The following is a 21,754-nucleotide window of genomic DNA, read 5'->3' on the forward strand; positions in this document are numbered from 1 at the left end:
ATCTGAGGATTCGCCCGACAAGCAGCCGTCGCCAGTAGAAGACATCTAGTTACCTCACTCTTTTGTTTAAAGGACTATCCTTTTATCTCTATGTTCCGTAGGTCTCTTGTCTATAAACATTCCTAGTTTAAAAGTACCCTAGTTGAACCTCTAAACTGCCAACATTTTCTTTATGGTATGATGTAAGACCTACTGCTAGGTCAATTTTCATGAACTTCTGTTGCATCATTAATACCAGTATATTGGCAGATGATTTCTCTATTGCTATAACTCTTACCCTGATCTTGGATTATGTTGATTTAATCCATGAGACACACTATTCATATTCGCAATAGGCTCTTACTATTGCTATCATTTCTATGACCTTCCAGTAAAGGATGCCTCCACGAAAGCATCCCAGCAGAGGAAGACCTGAAACTCAAACCCCTCCTCCACCACCTCCTCCTCCGCCGTTCGATCCGGTGTTGTTCCAAGCGGCTGTGACTGCGGCTGTAACAGCATCCATGGCCCAGATGAACTCGGGTGATGCGAGCGGTGGAAATTCTAGATTTGGTGAAGTCCACCAACGAGTGCAGGGATGCACTTATCAAGACTTCATGAATTGTAAACCTACTTTCTTTGATGGGACCGGAGGAATTCTGGCATTGTCCCAATGGTTTGAAAGAACCGAAGCTGTATTCGAAATGTGCTCTTGTCCCGAAGAGAGCAAAATCAAGTTCGCTACTGCTACCTTCACTAACAGGGCTTTGTCATGGTGGAACGGCCATGTCAACGCACTCTCCTTGGTCACAGCCAATGTCATGGGCTGGGACACTCTAAAAGATCGTATGAGAGGGGAGTACTGCCCTAGGGGCGAAGTTCAGAAGCTTGAGGAAGAACTCTGGAACCTCAAGATGAAGGGGACCGATATAACGGCTTATACGGCCAGGTTTTGCGACTTGGCGGCTATGTGTCCCAACATGATCCCCTCTGAAAGCAAGAAGATTGAACGTTACATCTGGGGTTTAGTGCCCCCGTATCGAGGAAATGTTCTGGCTTCACGCCCTACCACTTTTGACAGCGCCAAGGAATTGGCCCAGAGTCTGATCAACCACGAAATCTCCTCCACTCCAGCAACAACAACCACAACTACCACTGCACCATCCGGATCCTATGACAGAAAAAGGAAACGATGGGATAAGAAGAAGGGCAAGAAAACTCAAACCGCCTCCAGGGACCAGCAAATTGTGGCGGTCCATGCTGCCACCACCCCGGCCGCACCAGCTGCTCCAGCCCCGCCGAAGGCTTACAGTGGAAACTTGCCTAAGTGTCCCAAATGCCCTTTTCACCACAACGGTCCATGCCGTGAATTGCAGTGTTCCAACTGCGGACGGAAGGGCCATACTGTCCGATTTTGCAAGGCCCCTCCCAAACCTATCACACAGGTTCCTGGTACGGGAGTGACCCCGACGTGTTATGGCTGCGACGAAGCGGGCCATTTTAAGAAGAACTGTCCGAAGACTGCAAATGTCGGGGGAACTGGAAGGCTACTTGCTATCGGTCACAATGAAGCAGTAGCCGATCCCACAGTGGTCACGGGTACGTTCCTTCTCAACAACTCTTATGCCTGTGTCTTATTTGATAGTGGTGCAGAAAGAAGCTTCATAAATCAAAACTTTAAACACTTACTCAAACAAACCCCTCAACCACTAAAGGAAACATTCATTGTAGAAATGGCAAATGGGAAGACAGAAATCTCTAATGAAATCTATATAGGTTGTACTCTCACGTTAGATGATCACCCCTTTCTAATCGATCTAATACCAGTCTCAATCAAAAATTTCGATGCCATTGTTGGTATGGATTGGCTAAGCCTTCATTACGCCGACATCCTGTGTTCCGAGAAAGCCATTCGCCTGAACTTTCCGAATCGAGAGGCCCTACTGATATACGGAGATAAGCCGAGTACAAACCTTCATATCATCTCCAGTATTCAGGCTCAGAAATACTTGCGCAAGGAATATCGCGCCTTTCTTGCTCACGTCGTCGACACTAACCAGAAATCGAAGGATCCAAAAGACATTCCTGTAGTATGCGACTTTCCTGATGTCTTTCCCGAGGATCTCCCAGGCCTACCTCCTAAACGACAAGTTGAATTCAGAATCGACCTAATTCCAGGAGCTACCCCCGTAGCTAAGTCGCCCTACCGCCTAGCGCCCGCCGAAATGCAAGAACTATCCGGTTAACTCAACGAACTGCTTAACAAGGGTTTTATAAGACCGAGCTTCTCGCCTTGGGGAGCTCCGGTCTTGTTCGTGAAGAAAAAGGATGGGTCGTTTCGGATGTGCATCGATTATAGGGAACTCAATAAACTCACGATCAAAAATCGCTATCCCCTCCCTCGTATCGACGACCTATTCGACCAACTCCAAGGAGCCAGTTACTTCTCCAAGATTGATCTTAGATCGTGGTATCACCAATTACGGGTGCTTGAGGAAGATGTTCCAAAGACAGCTTTCCGAACCCGCTACGGGCATTTCGAGTTCGTAGTGATGCCCTTTGGACTGACTAACGCCCCCGCAGTATTCATGGACTTGATGAATAGGGTGTGTCGTCCATATCTAGATCAGTTCGTCATCGTCTTTATTGACGACATTCTCGTCTACTCTCGGAGCGAGGAAGAGCACAAAAGCCATTTACGATTAGTCCTAGAAACCCTGCGATCCGAGAAGTTGTATGCGAAGTTCTCTAAGTGCGAGTTTTGGATCCGGAGAGTTGAATTCTTAGGACACGTGGTCAGTGAGGAAGGAATCCACGTGGACCCCTCCAAAATTAAGGCTATTGAGAACTGGTCAGCACCAAAGACGCCTACGGAAATTCGTCAATTTCTAGGCCTCGCCGGCTACTACCGACGGTTCATCCAAAACTTCTCTCGGATTGCGAAGCCTCTCACCACACTAACACAAAAGGGTGTGCCATTCGACTGGGAAGAGAAACAGGAGAAGGCATTCCAGACCCTGAAGCGAGCCCTGTGCGCCGCACCAGTATTATCCCTTCCCGAAGGGACAGAAGATTTTGTTGTATACTGTGATGCATCCAATCAGGGGCTCGGTTGTGTCTTGATGCAACGAGGCAAGGTTATCGCCTATGCCTCGAGACAGCTAAAGAACCATGAGGTGAACTACACTACTCACGACCTCGAGTTAGGAGCGGTCGTCTTCGCACTAAAAATCTGGAGACACTACTTGTATGGGACGAAGAGCGTGGTGTACACTGATCATAAAAGCCTCCAACACATACTGAACCAAAAGGAACTCAACATGAGACAACGCCGATGGGTCGAGTTACTTAACGATTACGACTGTGAAATTAGATATCATCCGGGGAAAGCCAACGTAGTAGCGGACGCCCTGAGCAGAAAAGAATATTCCGGACGAAGAACCAAGTCGCTAACCATGACCATACACTCACATCTATCCACGCAGATCAAAGAGGCTCAGCTGGAAGCTCTAAAGCCTGGAAACGTGACGGGAGAATCCCTGCGTGGAATGGATAAAAATCTGGAGGTTAAGGCTGACGGAGCCTATTACTTTATGGACCGAATTTGGACTCCACGCCATGGAGGTTTCAGAGATTTGGTTATGAGAGAAGCACACAACACTCGCTACTCCGTCCACCCGGGTTCAGATAAGATGTATCTGGATCTCAAAAAGCTTTACTGGTGGCCGAACATGAAAGCAGAGATCGCTACCTTTGTAGGTAAGTGCCTTACTTGCGCGAAGGTCAAAGTAGAATGTCAAAAGCCATCAGGACTCCTCCAACAACCGGAAATACCAGAATGGAAGTGGGAGCGAATCACAATGGACTTCATCACCAAGCTGCCCAAGACAGCAGGTGGATTAGATACCATTTGGGTCATCGTTGACAGGTTGACCAAGTCCGCCCACTTCCTGCCCATCAAAGAGACGGATAAGATGGAAAAGCTCACTAGGACTTATATAAAAGAAATAGTGCGATTGCATGGCGTCCCTATATCTATTATATAAAACAGAGACAGTAGATTCACCTCTAGATTTTGGCAATCATTACAAAAGGCGCTAGGGACGAGGCTGGATATGAGTACAGCCTACCATCCGCAGACTGATGGACAAAGTGAGAGGACGATCCAAACATTAGAATACATGCTGCAAGCTTGTGTGATCGACTTCGGGAAATCGTGGGATACACACTTACCTCTTGTGGAGTTTTCCTACAACAATAGTTATCACACGAGCATCAAGGCAGCTCCATTCGAAGCTCTCTACGGCCGAAAGTGCAGATCCCCGTTGTGCTGGGCCGAGGTGGGAGACACTCAGTTAGCTAAAGGACGAGTTCCTGATAGCACCCTCACTGGTCCAGAGATCATTCGAGAGACGACCGAGAAGATTGTACAAATACGTGAACGACTAAAAGCCGCTAGGGATCGACAAAAAAGCTACGCCGACAAACGAAGGAAACCCTTGGAATTCCAGGTCGGAGACCGGGTCCTTCTGAAGGTCTCGCCCTGGAAAGGCACAATACGCTTCGGGAAGCGTGGAAAGTTAAACCCGAGGTACATAGGGCCTTTTGAGATTCTTGCTAGAATCGGCCCTGTAGCTTACAAACTAAGCTTACCCCACGAGCTAAGTAACATACATCCTACCTTCCACGTCTCAAACTGGAAGAAATGTCTGTCCGACGAGACTCTCGTGATCCCCCTCGACGAGATTGAGATCAATGAGAGCCTCAACTTCGTGGAAGAACCTACGGAGGTGTTGGATCGTGAAGTAAAGCGGACGAAACAAAGCCGCATCCCAATTGTGAAGGTTCGGTGGAACGCCAAGCGAGGACCGGAATTCACTTGGGAGCGCAAGGATCAAATGAAACTCAAATACCCTCACCTCTTCGCTTAGTAGTATTGTAATATCATATCTGTTTGTATTCTAAATTTCGGGACGAAATTCCCCTAACGGGGGGATGATGTGACAACCCCAAATCTAATTCCGTTACAAATCCCATTTTCACTAACGGAACGTGTCACTATACGTTATTTTATGTAATATTTGGAACCGTCAATATCCGAATATCTAAGTTTATGCATGACTTAATATTATCATAAGAAATATAACTCGTATGTGTTAACCCCGTTTAACCTAATAGAGTTGTATTACCTTTTCTACCACTTCACCCGGGTAAAAAGTTTTAACCCAGTTAAATTTAAACATCGAGTAGCCGTGTATCGGGTGCGTTTCCCAAGACATATGCAATGGGTGTGCACAACATTTGAACACCCATTTACTACACACCCACTCTCTCTCTCTCTCTACTTTCTCTCTCTAGACTTGAAATCGGCCCCGATTCCGCTAATTTCCGACCTGCAAACGTAAGTACTCATCCTCTATCTTAATCTAGTCATGCTTCATTGAATTTAGGGGCCAAAATCATGGAAATCAAGGACCATAAAGGAGTTTACGGCCTAAGAAGCTCCTTAGGCCGTAAACCCCCAAATTCATGCCCAAGGCCAAGTTTTTCCTTCTTGTATGTTAGTATACTTATTAAGGCTTACAACTAGAGGGGTTTGGACATTAAAACACAAGAAAATGAGGCTTAAAAAGGAATTTACGGCCCAAGCATGTGCTTAGGCCGTAAACACCTCAAACACCCCTCAAATCCATGTTTAAGGCTCCTAAAACTCTTCTAAGATGTTAGGTAAATTGGACATGACTCCAAGGAAGGCTTAAAGACATTAAACATCATCATTTGGACATAAAAAGTGGAGTTTACGGCCAAGGCTAAGCTTGGGCCGTAAACACCCAAACTTTTGTGTCAAACAAGCCCCTAAACTACCCTAAGGCATGAAAGGAATTTATCTAAGGCCTATGGAAGTGTGTTGTACCATCAAACACTTCATTTTGACACCAAATGAAGAGTTTACGGCCAAGGATGTTCTTGGGCCGTAAACTCCCCATAAATATGTGCCAAATTACTCCAAACTCACTATAGGGCCTTCTAGGATTTTTCTAAGCCATTTGGGACCATGTTGTACAAGAAAAACCATCATCTTAAAGGACTTATAGGAGTTTACGGCCCAAGAACAAGCCTTGGCCGTAAACTCCCCAAAAATATCACAAAATATGATGTTTAATCCTTCCCTCTTGGTCCAAAACACACACCACTAAATCAAGGAAGTGAGATAAGGCCTTAAACACACATTTTGGAGTGTCACAAGAGTTTACGGCCAAGCCTAGGGGGCTTACGGCCGTAAACTCCCAATGAATGGCTTTTAGGCCATAAACTCTAAGAGAATAAACTCTAGGACCCTCCCGTAAATCATCCATGGCCTTGTACCACTCCCGGGAACCCTTTCTAGGCCTTAAAACCCCAAAAACGACACTAGAATGTCCAAATTCTATAATGAAAAGCATAAGATGATTAACTTCTTGCAAAATACATATTTCATATGACATTAGGGTCCTAAAAGGTGCACAAGTGGTTATTTGGTACCAAACGCTCAATCGACACTATTACCCGATTTACCCGATTCACCCGATTTCCGCGATTTCAGGTGAGTTCATACCCCTTTAATGAACCTTTCAAGTGTTTTACATGTTTTAGGGGGGAGATACAAGTTGCTTATAAAGGTTATGTAAAGTTTTACAGAACGATTTCCGAGTTACAAGGATTAATCACATGTGATTCACTACTCTTAGTTAAAATTATATGTGATTTGCCCCTATGCCTTAAAAACGGGTTTTACCCTTTTTAAACTATTTTTAAACAGTGAATCAGAATTTAAATGTTCTTTTGGAAAAATACTTTTATTTAATCAATTTGCTTATAAAATGTAACCACTCTGATATATTTATATAAATAAGACTTGGAGGACTTAGGACCGATATCTCGCCTTATTTCCTGTTCTTGTTTGATTGTGGGCTTAGGGTAGTAGTTATCCGTCCGACTGTCGTTGATTTCTTACTTATATAATCTGTATATCAGTGTGGGATACGAATATTATTGCTTTCACTTAATGCTAAAGTCACTAACGTGCTAAGAAACATCCCCACTAAGATAACCATAATAGGTATGGTTAGGGTCGCTACCGCTACTACTCGTTAAAGTTATTACTAACTACACTATAATACTCACTATTACTAGACGATACGCTAGTAAGAGAATACACTATGATCATACTAAAAGATGACTACACTATGACAATAGAGAAAACACTAAACAAACAATAATACACTAACCCGCTATGAGATACTCTATTCGCTATTCACTACGCCCGGAGTGTTCCAGCAGGAGACGACTCTACATGTATAGATCTATACGGGGCAGACGCTATTACATCCCGACTGTTAACTCAGTCCGTGTCGTACAGGCCCAGGGATGCCACTACTTCACTACACTATGCATGACCGGGAAGGTCATGGGATCCTCTATTATCCACACTATTGGTAATATACAAGGAATACCCTACAACTACACTAAAATACTACACTAAATGCTAAACCACATCCCGAAGTAAGTAAGTATCTATCACTAAAGGAAGCTCGCACCTCTATCATGAATCACGGGCTTAACTTATCCTATCACATTTGTCATTTGGAGATTTGCCAAAGTATTTTTTTTACAATAAATTGTTTTCAAAGAGATAAAGAATGCATACTTTTCACAGATGGTCACTTACAATGTATTTTCTGGAAAATATGGGATTTTCTAAGTTCTACTACTTATGAACATAAATGACACATTTTTAATACTAATGCTTTGAATACAAAAATCACATTAAATTCTTATGAACCCACCAGCTTTATGCTAATAATTGTTTTCAAAATAACTTGTATCTTCAGGTCAAAGATAGACAGGTACAGACGCGGCGTTTTTGGTGAAGGTGGAGCACACAAGACCCATCTCTTATTTTTGAATTACTTTTGAGTGATTGTTAAACATTACAAAACACGCATGTAATTAAATTCACTAGGTAATACTATGGTTGTATGTTTCTTGTTTCTACTATTATGCAATTGTGATGATACTGTTCACTACGTCATCCACCTGAAACGTATTCCGCCGTTATCGGTTTAGGGGTGTGACAAAAATAAGGACAGGTGGCAGTGACTGTAGTCTAATGCGTTTACAAGAGTGGCACATGAATCACAAAAATATTGATTGTCATCTAAACTTTCATCCAAACTCTTCAAACCCTTGACATTTAACTCCACTCCATAAAAGTCTTCAACATTTGACGAGGCTTCTGATTGGTCACCAAATAAAGTGATGACAACAGATAAAATTCTACTGTTGGCATCTCAATTATATGAAATATCTTTATAATCAGCATTCATAATATATCAATTAATGATTTTTCTTGTTGGATAATGCAAGAGCCAGAACCAATTGATTGGGAGTACTATAGGAAATGTCTTTCTTTACCAACAAACAAACCTATTGATTGGTAGTAATTTTAATTGCAGTTTTTGTGCAACCATAGAAATCATTCCATTAAGGTTCCAATTTTTATTGTTTTTCTAACTTTATTTTAGATAAAATTCAAAATATTTTTTATAGATAATTTTGAATTTTTGGTCCTATATCTTTTTTGTGTATTAACACTCTTGTTTAAAATGTTTTGAGTAATGACCTCATTTTGTGTATACTATCTAGACACCCTTTTTTCCCTTCCTAACATTCCTTTGAACTACTTTATAATGTGCTAAGTTGGTGAAGAGTAAAACGGTCATTTATCATACTCAAATAGTCTTTATGTATGCAATATTTTTTTTTAAATTTGAATCTTTTTAAAAAGTAGTATGCTTAAATTTTTAATAAGATATTTCTATAATATTTGTGATCTAACATATTTATAACTTCTTAAGTTTTTAAAATTTCAGGAAAGATGTCACAATTCTTATTAAGAGACACATTGAAACGAAAGCAACATACAAGTGTACGTTTCAAAAACAAACGTACTAATGATGAAAAATCTGTTGGCAATATATCTGTCCCATTATCTACACCAACATTATCTACACCAGCATTGTCGTCGTCATCATCTCGTACCACATTATCATCTGTTGGTACTGTATCTGCCCCAACATTTGTTTCACATGTTGGTACTATGGGTGCCACATCATCAACACATGCATCATCCATACCTACATCATCCAACCAGTCATTCTTACCTATATCATCTACCCAATCATTTGTACCTACATCTATGCAATCATCTACACCTGCATCTACAACATCATCTATACCTACATCCACAGTAAATTATAGTGAATCGGTTGAGGAAAATGTTGGCATTCAACATCGAGAGTATTTACTTGGATCTACAGGATTGGATGGGCGTCTATATATTGGAGTGCGAGATAAGGAGTAAGTTAAAATTCTTACATTTTTATCAACATTGAGCTTCATGATTTTTACAATGTTAATTTTTTCTTTTGTAGGTTATTTCCCTCGGGCCCATGTTCTTCCGTTATTTATGAATCCTTTGGTGAAAGAGCTGGTTTAAATGGGTATAGCTGGGCAACTTTAAGCGACGAGACAAAACTTCTTTATTGCGACGAGTTTCATGTATGTATCTCGTTTATGCAATTATTAGGTACTCATTAACTGAAAAACTCATCTATATATTTTGTATTATAGAAAAAGTGCTATTGGGATGATGCAAAAACTCTGTTAGTCCAAGCTTGTTGGAAAAATAAGGCAAAGGAAAGATATAGACAATATATCTACAATAAAAGCTCAAAATGGAAAAAGTCGACTTAAAAAAAACCTGTTAATATAACATCAGAAGTGTGGACATCCTAGACTGCAAGATGGAATACTGAAGAGTTCAAGAAGAAATCAGAACAAAAAAAAAAAAAATAGGTGTAAAGGTGTAGCTGATGGACAAGCCCTTTCTACGCATACCGATTGATCGGCTTCTCATTCCAAGATTGCTTCTGATTTAGTAAGTACTCATTTAATTTTATATTATAGCAATCTACTTTCATTTAGAAATACCATTAATTAGTTCTATTTTGATTTAGCAATCTACTTTCTTTTAGTTGTATGTTATAGTTTTTCTAGTTCCATTTTGATTTTTAAGAGGACTAATCCTAAAAAGTATGTTACTTTATTTTTCATTTTTAAAGAGTGGAGCCTATATGCAAAAAATAGCAATCTACTTTCATTTACTTTTGTATGATAGCAATCTAGTTCCATTTTGATTTTTAAATGGGTTTAGCCTAAAAGTAAGTTTCTATTTTTTCATTTTTAAATATCTAAGCCTAAATGTAAAAATAGCAATCTACTTTAATATTATTTTTTTTTGTATATATGTAGAAGAAGCTTTGGGGACAGGATCCGGCACACCATGAACTATTCTTGTATACACACACACTAAGAATCACGATGGAGTGACTTTTTTAGTTGACAAAGCTAAAAAAATTCATGTAAGTTTTATTTTTAATAATTTCATGTAAATTTTTTTTTGATTTTTTTTATATAAGTTTTATCTCAACACAATTATAAAATTATAGGATGATTTTATGGAACGACGTGATCACTTGGAAGCAATAGGAGAGGAAATTGATGAGGACAAACTATTTTATGACGTTGTTGGGGGACATGATCGAAAAAAGAGATTATATGGATTTGGCTCATATGGAAAGCACATTCGTTCTAGTAAAGGATCTTCTGAAGTGCATCGCGAACAATACGAGGATAATAATGCCGAGACAAAAGTCGAGATTGAGAAGAAGTTAGTTGAGAAACAACGTGAACAATATGAGGATATTCAACAAAAATATGAGGGTGTTCAGGAAAAATATGAGGATGCTCAGAAAAAGAATGTGGAGTTTCAGCAAAAAAATGTGGATGTTCAAGCAAAGTTTGAACAACAACTTGCACAAGCAATGAATGTCATTAACACATTGAGTGAACAAGTCAAAACTTTTATTAAACAATGATAGAATATTATGTATCGAATAATGTTTAACGTTAAATTTGTAGTAGCTTTTGATTTTGAAATATGTATATTTTGATGTATTGGATATTTCTTTTAGTTTCTATAGAAATACTTTGTTATTTTTGGTTTATATTAATTGTATTTTTGTAAATTGATATAATAAGTCAAATTAAATAACCGAATTTTATAGAAAAAATGGTATTGAACGATTGTTATGGAATTGACTACAAAAAAGTTGTTATGAAATTTGCTATGAAATGAATGGCTACGGAATTTGTTACGGAACGAATGGCTACAGAATTTGCTACGGAACAATTAGTTACGGAATTTGCTTTGGACCAAATGGCTACGGACCAAATGGCTACGGAATTTGCTACGGACCAAATGGCTACGGAATTTACTACGGACCAAATGGCTACGGAATTTGCTACGGACCAAATGGATACAGAATTTGCTACGAAACAAAATAGATACAGAATTTGCTACATAACTCATTGGTACGGAATTGTGATGGAAGTGTGTTGTAGTTGAAATGCTACGGATAGACATCGTAGCAACGGCCATAGCAAAATTGCTACGGAACTATAATTTTGTAGTTAAACATTTTGCTACAAGAAATCTTACTATGGAATCTCATTGGAAAATTATGTAGCAACTTTCGTAGTTATTTAGATTTAGCTACGGAATTACATCATTTTGCTACAGAATTTTTCCGTAGTTAAATCGAAATTTTCTTGTAGTGACACACGCTCCATCAACAATCATAAACGCAAGTTTCCACCATCATTTCAATATTGCAGTCATATATTAGGGTCAGGTTAACCACACCCGCTACACTAATAGCTCACAAAGAAATTATGTGTGTTTTTCATGGGTTAGCATACATTTCATATTTTTTTTCCTAAAGTAACTACATTGGGATTTTGTAGAATGTTCTACTACTTTATTTATTATACTTTTGATGTTATTTATGTCATATCAAACTCATTCGGCTAATGACCATCCACCATATAAGGAAGCGATGAATGAAAATGACATCCATTCAACGATCATTTAATGGGTTTTTTCCTTATAACTCTCTTATAGTGTGACTTCGTGAATGAGACCTACTATTGATTCGACCGACTTTTAGTTATGCATAGGGTATTAAAGCTCTTATATATGTATATGGTGTATTTTAGACATTTTAAAATTGCAAGGTTTAAATGTAATTTTTCTGAATTAACAATTAATTAAATAATCATTTAAACCATTTATGAAATTAATATTTATCATTTGATTAACCATTAATTAAATATTATATTAAATCCCATTAAAGATAATTCCATTTAATTGTCTCATAATTAAAAATTAGATTTCCATATTTAACCTTAAAATTCGAGTTAGGGTTTTAAATTCATCTAACATTATAGGATTCAGAATCTAATAATTAAAATAGCAAATAATGACTAAACTTTACTCTAGTAATCTAATTACGCAAGACAAAACAAAGAATGAAATTTTAGAAAAGCTTTTATTATGTAGGTTTCAATTAAGATGAACATATAATTGTATGACCTAGCTCTGATACCATTGTTGGAATTTATAGGTTATATAATCAATGTAACGCAGAAAGAAACAATAGGTATAACTGAAATCAACTAATAGCAACATACTTATGAAACTAAAAGAAACGCCAAGTATAATCAAAATCAATGGATTGGAATACATACATTTGTGTTATAATCGTATATAACACTTTAGATTCCCCATGCATGCCTCATAAAACTAGCACCAAAAGTATGGCTGCCTCTAACGGCTCAGCCCTAAAACCCCAGACACCATAGAATGAAGCGGAGAAATGAGAGATGAGGAGAACATCGATCTCAACCTTGTGTGAGGTAGAAGGCATGCAATTTATGACCTTATGGGTCATATTTATAGCTAGTGGATCTCCAAGATAAACATTGATTTGAAAAATTAAATATTTATATTTAATCTATTCAAGTATGTTATGGAATTGCTTCTTTTGTTTAACTATTAAACAATTACAATTTATCGATTGCATCTTTAATTAATTTTAATTAATCCTGAATTAATTCCAGACTAATTTGATCAATAATTAACTAATTCCATTAATTTCTAGTTAATTCATTAAGTCAGTAAAACTTAAAAAATCATTTTATCTATTTTCTAAATTCATTTTTAACTATTTCTAGTTATAAGAACAACCCCATAAAATTATATCAATTTAGTTTTGAATTGGATTTTATTATAACTTTACACACCTGTTCCAACAATTTTGATGCCATATACCGTCCCCGCTATATATTAAATATAGTTAGATTCGAACAAATTTATTGGCAACGATCGAAAATCAAAATTGGACCCTTTATTTTTTGGGAAGTGCAATTGTCATGTGTTGGGGTGTTGGGCCTCTTAAATAATAACATATTTCCATATTTTCTCCTTCAGAAAATTAGTGGACTGGCATTTCCGTTGCTTCGGGTTTACTAATCTTATATTTTGAATATTATTTGTGTAATGATCTCTTACATAAGTTTTATTTCAGGCATTTTGTGAAAAATGTGACCATATTTGTAGGTTTATATTGGATAGAGATCGTGATGATCATTTTTTTATTTCGCTGTTAAGTATGGACCGTTTCTCCAATTTTATGGAACATAAGGGAAAACTATATAGTATAGTTTTCTTATTTTAAAGGGACTATGTTTGTATTTTTTTAAACATAAGAATGGTATTTGTAAGAAACCTTTTCTATAATTTATGAAACCTAAGGACCATTTTTGGAATTTTCATATTACTTTAAAGACTATTTATATAAATGCCGCACAATTTCCAAAATATGTCTGATAATTAATTAGTAGCATTTGGTAATACCTCAAGGAAACATGTGTCACGTATTGAGATGAACTCATAACTTGGGGAAGACTATCTATATTACAAATGGCCACTTGACCGAACAGACGGCAACACATGAAAATTAACAGGCATGGAGCTTAAGAACATCCTACACATGAATGTCGGCAATGGAGAATCAAGCTACGCGAGGAACTCGTTTCTTCAGGTCTTTCACTCCATCTTTGTCATTATATATCACTAAAGCATACCATAATCTGTCATAACTGACTGCAATTGTGTCTGAAATAATGCTTCATAAAGTGTTGAAATTATACTTTTCAGGAAACTGTGATACGGAAAACACTGCCTGTTTTAAAGAGTGCAGTCAAGGGTATGGCTAATCTTGATACAGTCTTAAGCAAATGTTTCGTAATAGCAGATTTAGGATGCTCCAATGGCCCAAATACGCTATTGGCTGCATCTATCATTATTGATGTAGTCCTTGAGCGTTGTAGAGAAGATAATCATCATAAAGCACCACAATTTCAAGTATTCTTAAATGACCTTTATGGAAATGATTTCAATGCAATTTTCCAATCGCTACCCAATTTTTATGCAAACTTTAAGAAGGAGAAGGGGGAAAATTTTTCTTGTTTTGTGTCTGCTACTCCGGGTTCCTTCTATGGCAGACTCTTTCAAGATGGAAGTTTACACCTTGTTCACTCAGGTTAGCGCATAAATGAACTCTGTGGTCTTAATTATTTGTTTATTTATTTATGTGTAGTATTTAATTTTAATACGTTGGATTGTTTTTTTGGTTATTTGGATACTAAATAATTTAAATTTTTAATCACTATTAATTCTAATACGTTGGATTATTTTTTTGGTCATTTGGATACTGAAAAAAAAAATCATTGAAATTGAGTCTCACGGTTCATATGTGATAGCTAGGTACCTGAGGGCATTGAAAACAACAAAGGAAACATATACATGGCTAAAACAAGTCCTCCAAATGTGTTTGAAGCGTATAGAAAGCAATTTCATACCGACATGAAAATGTTCTTACAAATGCGCTCTAGTGAAATAGTACGTGGTGGGTGCATGGTTTTAACATTTCTTGGGCGGAGCAGTGTTGATCCAACTAGTGATGATTGTTGCAGTTTGTGGGGACTACTAGGGCAATCGCTTCACAATATGATCAAAGAGGTATATCGCTTCACAATATGACCACAAACTAATTAACTAATATTGTTTTGTTCAGATTTATTAACCATTTATATTTTTATCATGTAAAAACTATATATATAGAAGCTAGTTCAAGAATCAGATATCAACACATTTAATGCCCCTGTTTATTTTCCATGTGAGGAGGAAGTCAGGAATGTTATTCACGACGAGGGATCATTTTCTCTTGATACCCTCAATGCTTTTCAACTAAACTGGGATCCATATGATACAGACTACACGAGTATGAAAGCTTTTAATGAGCAATGCTATATACATGGAAAAAACACTGCAATGTTTATGAGAGCTGTTACAGAATCGTTGCTCGTATCTCATTTCGGGGATTTAATGAATACTGATGTGCTATTTAAGAACATGGAAAAGCAAGTGGCAGAATACCTTACAAGGAAGAAGACAAGACATTTTACTTTGGTCATTTCATTGACTAGAAAATAAACTTTTCATGTGTACGATTAAAATCACTCTGCTTGTTGTTTTAAGTTTTATTGATAAAAAGTGTAACCCTTAATGTCTTGCAAGTTCGTTCATAATAAACAACCCGTTCAAACGAAAAAACGTTTTCTTAATATTTTTAAGATGATGTAGGATAATAATAGTTTCTAATGTTCATGCTATTCCTATTGTTTAGCTTAGTTTGTTAAGCATCTTAATTAGTATTTATTTACCTTGTATCACGTTTCATAGATTAACATTGATCAATAAAGAAGTTTGTTCCTGATAACATCAGAATTCTTGATGGTATCAGAGCAGCTTTCGAAGCTTTAGATTCAAGAATCCAACCGATCCTGAAGCATGGGGGGAGATGATCCCAAAAACAAAGACAGTACAGGGGAGACCTCCACCACTGCCATTGACCACAGTTCTCCATACTACATATATCCTTTAGACGAGTCGGTATGGGTCCAACGAGAAGCAACGGGGGTGAGGTGGCACCCCTCAACGCCGTTATGACACGGGGAACACCGCCCCCCTGCTCGTTGCTTTTCGTCGAAGTGATTCTCGTTGGGGTGGCGACGGGAAGAAACGAAGAAAAATTTAAAAAAATGACCGTTTGATTTGCAACGGTTTGAAAAAAAAAAAGTTAATTATTAAAAAAAAACATTTTATCCTATAAATACTCTCATTTTATTTAAAATTTTCACACACTTTCTCTTATTCTCTCTACATACTTTCAATTATCTTCAAAAAAAAATATGGATCCTTTCGACTCGTTCGATGATTCAGATGATGATATTTTCTTTAGGATGATGTATCATTATTATACTACCGACCTGCTACAACCAGACTCAGTCTCGCTACTAACAAGACGTGCGATGTTAAACAGAAATCGCGAGGAAGGACACGAACATCTATATCGCGATTACTTTGCGGATAATTGTGTATACGGGGCGAAGGACTTCAAAAGAAGATTTCGTTTGAGTAGGGATGTTTTCTTACGAATCACCAACGCCTTGGAAAGCCGGTATCATTTGTTTACTATATTTTTATACCAAATAAATAAAAATGTACTACATGTTTCTTTAATTTTACAACATATGCAATATATTTTTAAACTGTAGTTAATTTATGTTTAGGTATGAATTTTTTCAATTAAGATATGATGCTAGAGGTAGACGGGGGTTTACAACGTTGCAGAAATGTGCTGCGGCCATTCGTTTGATGGCTATGGGGGAGTCACCCGACACCATGGACGATTATGAGAATGTCCGAAAGAACTGCAAGAGAGAGTTTGTATACATTGTCAAGGGGTGTTGTTGAAACTTTTGGAGACGTGTATTTGCGGAAACCTTCGTTGCATGATTTGCAAGAATTGTATGCGGCGCATGAAGAACGTCATGGGTTTCCCGGAATGATCGGAAGCATTGATTGCACACACTGGAAATGGAAAAATTGTCCGGTAGCATGGAAAGGGCAATACGCAAGTGGTCATCACGGATCACCTTCATTGGTGTTAGAGGCTGTCGCTTCTCAAGATTTATGGATTTGGCATGTATTTTTTGGGGTTGCAGGTTCCAACAACGACGTCAACGTTCTTGATCAATCGCCAATATTCGACGATCTTTTGAATAGAAAAGCCCCAGATGCTCCTTTCACGGTGAATGGAAACGAATACAAATATGGCTATTACCTTACAGATGGAATATATCCTCAGTATTCCACATTCGTGAAGGCATTCCGCCACTCGGTTGAAGAACGAGACAATTTTTTTAAAAGAAGACAAGAAAGAGCACGTAAGGATGTGGAACGTGCTTTTGGGGTGTTGAAGGCGAAGTGGCATATAGTTGAACATGCAGCATGACCATTGGATTTATAAACTTTACGATATATCATGTATGCATGTATCATAATGCATAACATGGTAGTAGAAGATAAAGGAAGAAATATTGCACACTATATCCCAACAGAGCCCAGACACGTTCAGTTTCAACCAGGAACAGCAGATTATTTGCATCGCGTTGTTGACATTCAGGACGCAAATAAACACAGACAACTTCGAGAGGATTTTGGCGGATTATATCTTTTATGGTAACAATAACGATAACGAATAGCGTTGTCTTTTTTTTTTTGAATTTAGATGTTATTTCTTTTTTTGTTTTTGGATATTATGTGTAATTTAGCCTTTATGTTAATTTTAATCTTTAAAAATTTTTAATTTTTTTTTATAATTTTTAAACATTATTTTTTATTTATTATTTATATTTAAAAAATATTTGTATCAATTTAAAAAAATTGAAATAAATAAAAAATAAATTATAAAATGAAAAAAAAAGTATAAAAAAAACGAAATAGTAAAATATATATATATATATATATATATATATATATATATATATATATATATATATATATATATATATATATATATATATATTTATTTATTTATTTTCAAAAAGTTGGTGTTGCATCTTGTTGCCCATTTTCCCACTTGGTGTTATAACACCACTTGTTTATGTGGCATGTGAGGTGGTGTTGCACCTTGTTGCCCACACCCAATGCTCTTAGATTCTCCTGAACAGCTTCACGAGAATGATGTTTCTCACGGAAAACAAGTTCGTTGACCAGTCCCACGAGATGGAAAACTTCCTCTTTACCAAAAATAAAATCGAGTTTCACTAGCACAAAAAAATATGTTGTTAATGCTCTTAAAATATTAATAGATACTCTTAAAATATTAATAGATATTCTTATTGAAACGCACCAACAAATATAACAACAAAAATACTCTTATTTAATGATGCATCAAAAAAATATGACAACCGCACCAAAAAAGTGTTTTTATCCATAAAAAAGAAGGCAGACGTCCTATTAAATGCAAGAACCACACCATTAAATAATAAAAAAATAATCGCATCTAACATATAGCCATTCTTAGTATTCGAACACCACCACACTTACTACGTAAGCCATCTTAAATTACAATATGTAAACAAAACAATAAAAATCAACCTATGAATCATAAAAATTATAAAGACATAATCCATACATAGAGTGCAATTCAAACTATTTAACAAAAAATACTATTCTTTTCTTACAATTTAATTTTTGTATCTTTTTTCAATTTGATATAATAACTACATGAGCATATTAAATTTGCGATTATGCACACTGCCTTTTAAAGATATTCAACTTTTCTGATATAGAGATGTTCAGTATAACATCCGGATTTCCAGGTACCATATTTAAATTGTTTATTTTGAGTTATGAGGAGTGACTCGACGAGTTGACGTCTAGACTCGTCGAGTAAGATCGCAATTTGCTGACTGGATTAATGAATGGACTCGACGAGTCGATGGGTGTACTCAACGACTCTGCGCTGTGGGTGGAAACCCTAAATCCCTGGGCCTGTGCCCTATTTAAGGGACCTTATGGCCCTCATTTGCGGCTACCAGTCCAAAGAGAGAAACCCTAGTGAGCTTGAGTGTGTAGTGTGAGAAGAAGGGCTATTTTGATCCTTGTTGGTGTGGTTTTTGCAAAGAATGGGGAGATTCCAGCAAAAGAAGGTCAAGGGGGGGTTGTTATTCTGTGGTTTCAAGCAAGGAACTCCATCTTTGAGGTATTAAATCGATCCTTCTTCTGTTTTGGTGTAGAACCCTTGAATCTAGGGTTTTCTCTAGCCTTTATTGGCTTGGTTATGATGCTTATGATGTCCCTTTGAGTGTTAAACTCTGGATCTAGACCTTGAGAGGTCCAGAGAGCCCCAACCTCCCTGGTTTATGTTGTTCCATTAGAAATATGAACCTAGGTTGCCATTTTAGAAGCTATTTCACCTAAAAGAGTCTTATATGTGTTGCATGGGTGTAAAGATTAGACCTTTACGTAGTTATTGAGCATTGGGAAGTCAGATATGTAGGTTAGAGAAACAGATCTTACCTCAGAAGGTCATTTGAGTGTTGCCGTGGAAGGAACTCATCGAGTCCATAAAGGGACTCGACGAGTTGAGTCGGGTTGCCCCACGATTCGTGACCAGTGGTAACCCGTCGAGTGAAAGGTTAACTCGGTGAGGCGAGTGAGGATTCATGAGGATTATAAGGACACGCATGGACTCGCCGAGTCACACTAGTGAACTCGACGAGTTGGGTCAAAGTTTGACCATTGACTACAGTTGACTTTCATTGACTTTTAGGGTTGGGTTAACACTTGGACTTTTGGACCATTAGAAGGGTAAAATGGTCTTTTAGCCTTCTGAGAGAACATTGGAAAGGACTAGTCTAGCCTGGAGAGCCGTTATTGATTTGAGATGATTGATTATGTGTTTAGGCGGGGCTAGATCATTGTTACGAGGTTCAGGGATACCGAGCACGTGAGTTAGTAGACAGCATACGAGGTGAGTCTTCTCACTATACGTTACCTAGAGTGGTAATTATGTGTGACCGGAAGGTCCTATTTGCTATGAAGAGTATGTGATATATGTTATGTGATATGTATGTGTTATGTTATGTTATGAGTAGTATGTATTTGGACCGGAAGGTCATCTTGTTATGGACCGGAAGGTCAACAGTGTATGGACCGAAAGGTCATTACGTGTAGGACCGGAAGGTCTACCAGGGTTGGGATGGAAGTCCCCTGAGACACATGGACCGGAAGGTCCCATAGAGTTATGGCCTTGAGTGTCATATGTGTTGTATGTGGTATTTTGGGGAACTCACTAAGCATTTATGCTTACAAGTGTTATGTGTTATGTGTTTCAGGTACTAGCGAGGATCGCGGGAAAGGGCCGGCATTAGGGGTGCAAACGAGTCGAGCCGAGCTCAAGCCTGGTTAGGCTCGGTTCGGGCATGTTTAAGTTATGCAAGGCTCGAGCTCGAACTCGGCTCGATTCGAGCTTCTTGTACTGAGCTCGGTTCGAGCTCGTAAATAATTATACAAGCTCGATTTGGGCTCGGGCTCGGCTCGTTTTTTGTCTGACGTGCCTAAATAAGCTTAAGCTCGGCTCGAGCTCGTTAAGAAGCTCGTTTACTAATACCCTAAATCCCTAATCCCGAAATATGTTTTTATTTTAATATAAAAAATAATAATAAATTATTTTATATAAAGGCTCGTTTAAGCTCGCGAGCCTAATCGAGCTTAGTGGCATAAGATCGAGCTCGTTTAATAAACGAGCTTAATATTAAGCTCAAGCTCGGCTCGGGCTCGTTTAAAATCGGTTTCGAGTCGAGCTTTTATCGATCTGATCCCGAGTAGCTCACGAGTAGCTTGGCTCGTTTGCACCCTTAGCCGGCATGATCCGTACACACTGGCAAAATATTTATTTTATGATCTTGGGATATGTTTTTATCATGATGACATTTGTTAAAAATGAGTTTTGAGAATATTGAATGAGTTTTATGTTGTTTGAAAAATGGAAAATTGTTTTAATTTTTACGTCGTTACAAGTTGGTATCAGAGCCTTCGTTTGAGGGATTCGGATGCACCTTCGGGCGTATCTGAACTCAAACTGAGGATTTGAGGAAAATTTTCAGAAAAGAAACAATTTTTCTAAAAGATTAAAAGATTTTGAGAAAGACAGAATGGAGCAGTGTGTACGATCAGCCAACACCCAAACAGTGATTTCCCAAAATACCATTACATTATGTGTTATGAGATATTATGTGATATGCTATAAGAAGGACTCCTTGTGGCAAAGAGGGTATTATTGGATGAGAACCCAACAGATCCCCTCATGAAGGGACTGGGTAGGGTGTGATGCGATGCTACGCCGATGCAGAATCGTGTGTGTGTGATGCGATGCTACGCCGCCAGCTCCTTCCCCTTAGACGAAGAGGTATCTGAAACCAAAACTGAAACCATAAGCACAAAGCATAGTGAGTTCCCCCATCATACCACATACCATACAATATCGTCGGTATCTTTCAACTTCCATCGGTATCATTCAACCGGTAATCATCATCGGTATCTTTCAACTGGTAATCATCGTCGATATCTTTCAACCGGTAATCATCATCGGTATCTTTCAACCGGTAATCATCATCGGTATCTTTCAACTGGTAACTATCATTGTTATCTTTCAACCGGTAATCATCACCGGTATCTTTCAACTTCCATCGGTATCTTTCAACCGGTATCTTTCAACTGGTAATCATCACCTGTATCTTTCAACTTCCATTGGTATCTTTCAACCGGTATCTTTCAACTGGTAACTATCATCGGTATCTTTCAACTGGTAACTATCATTGGTAAGCTGAAACTTCGAAAAATCATAACTTCCTCATA

The 21,754-nt window shown here is 37.9% G+C and overlaps 1 protein-coding gene and 1 pseudogene across 1 annotated transcript; both read left to right on the plus strand.

Annotated features, from left to right (window-relative positions):
- Nucleotides 1-13,940: 13,940 nt before the first annotated feature.
- Nucleotides 13,941-15,588, plus strand: LOC111902934 (S-adenosyl-L-methionine:benzoic acid/salicylic acid carboxyl methyltransferase 2-like; annotated as a pseudogene).
- Nucleotides 15,589-16,745: 1,157 nt separating this feature from the next.
- LOC111902924 (uncharacterized) lies at nucleotides 16,746-17,342 on the plus strand. Its single transcript, XM_023898732.2, has one exon. It carries the CDS (start codon nucleotides 16,746-16,748, stop codon nucleotides 17,340-17,342), a length of 597 nt encoding a protein of 198 aa, XP_023754500.2.
- Nucleotides 17,343-21,754: the final 4,412 nt, after the last annotated feature.

Source organism: Lactuca sativa, chromosome 3 (assembly GCF_002870075.4).
Source record: "Lactuca sativa cultivar Salinas chromosome 3, Lsat_Salinas_v11, whole genome shotgun sequence".
Taxonomy (NCBI): Eukaryota; Viridiplantae; Streptophyta; class Magnoliopsida; order Asterales; family Asteraceae; genus Lactuca; species Lactuca sativa.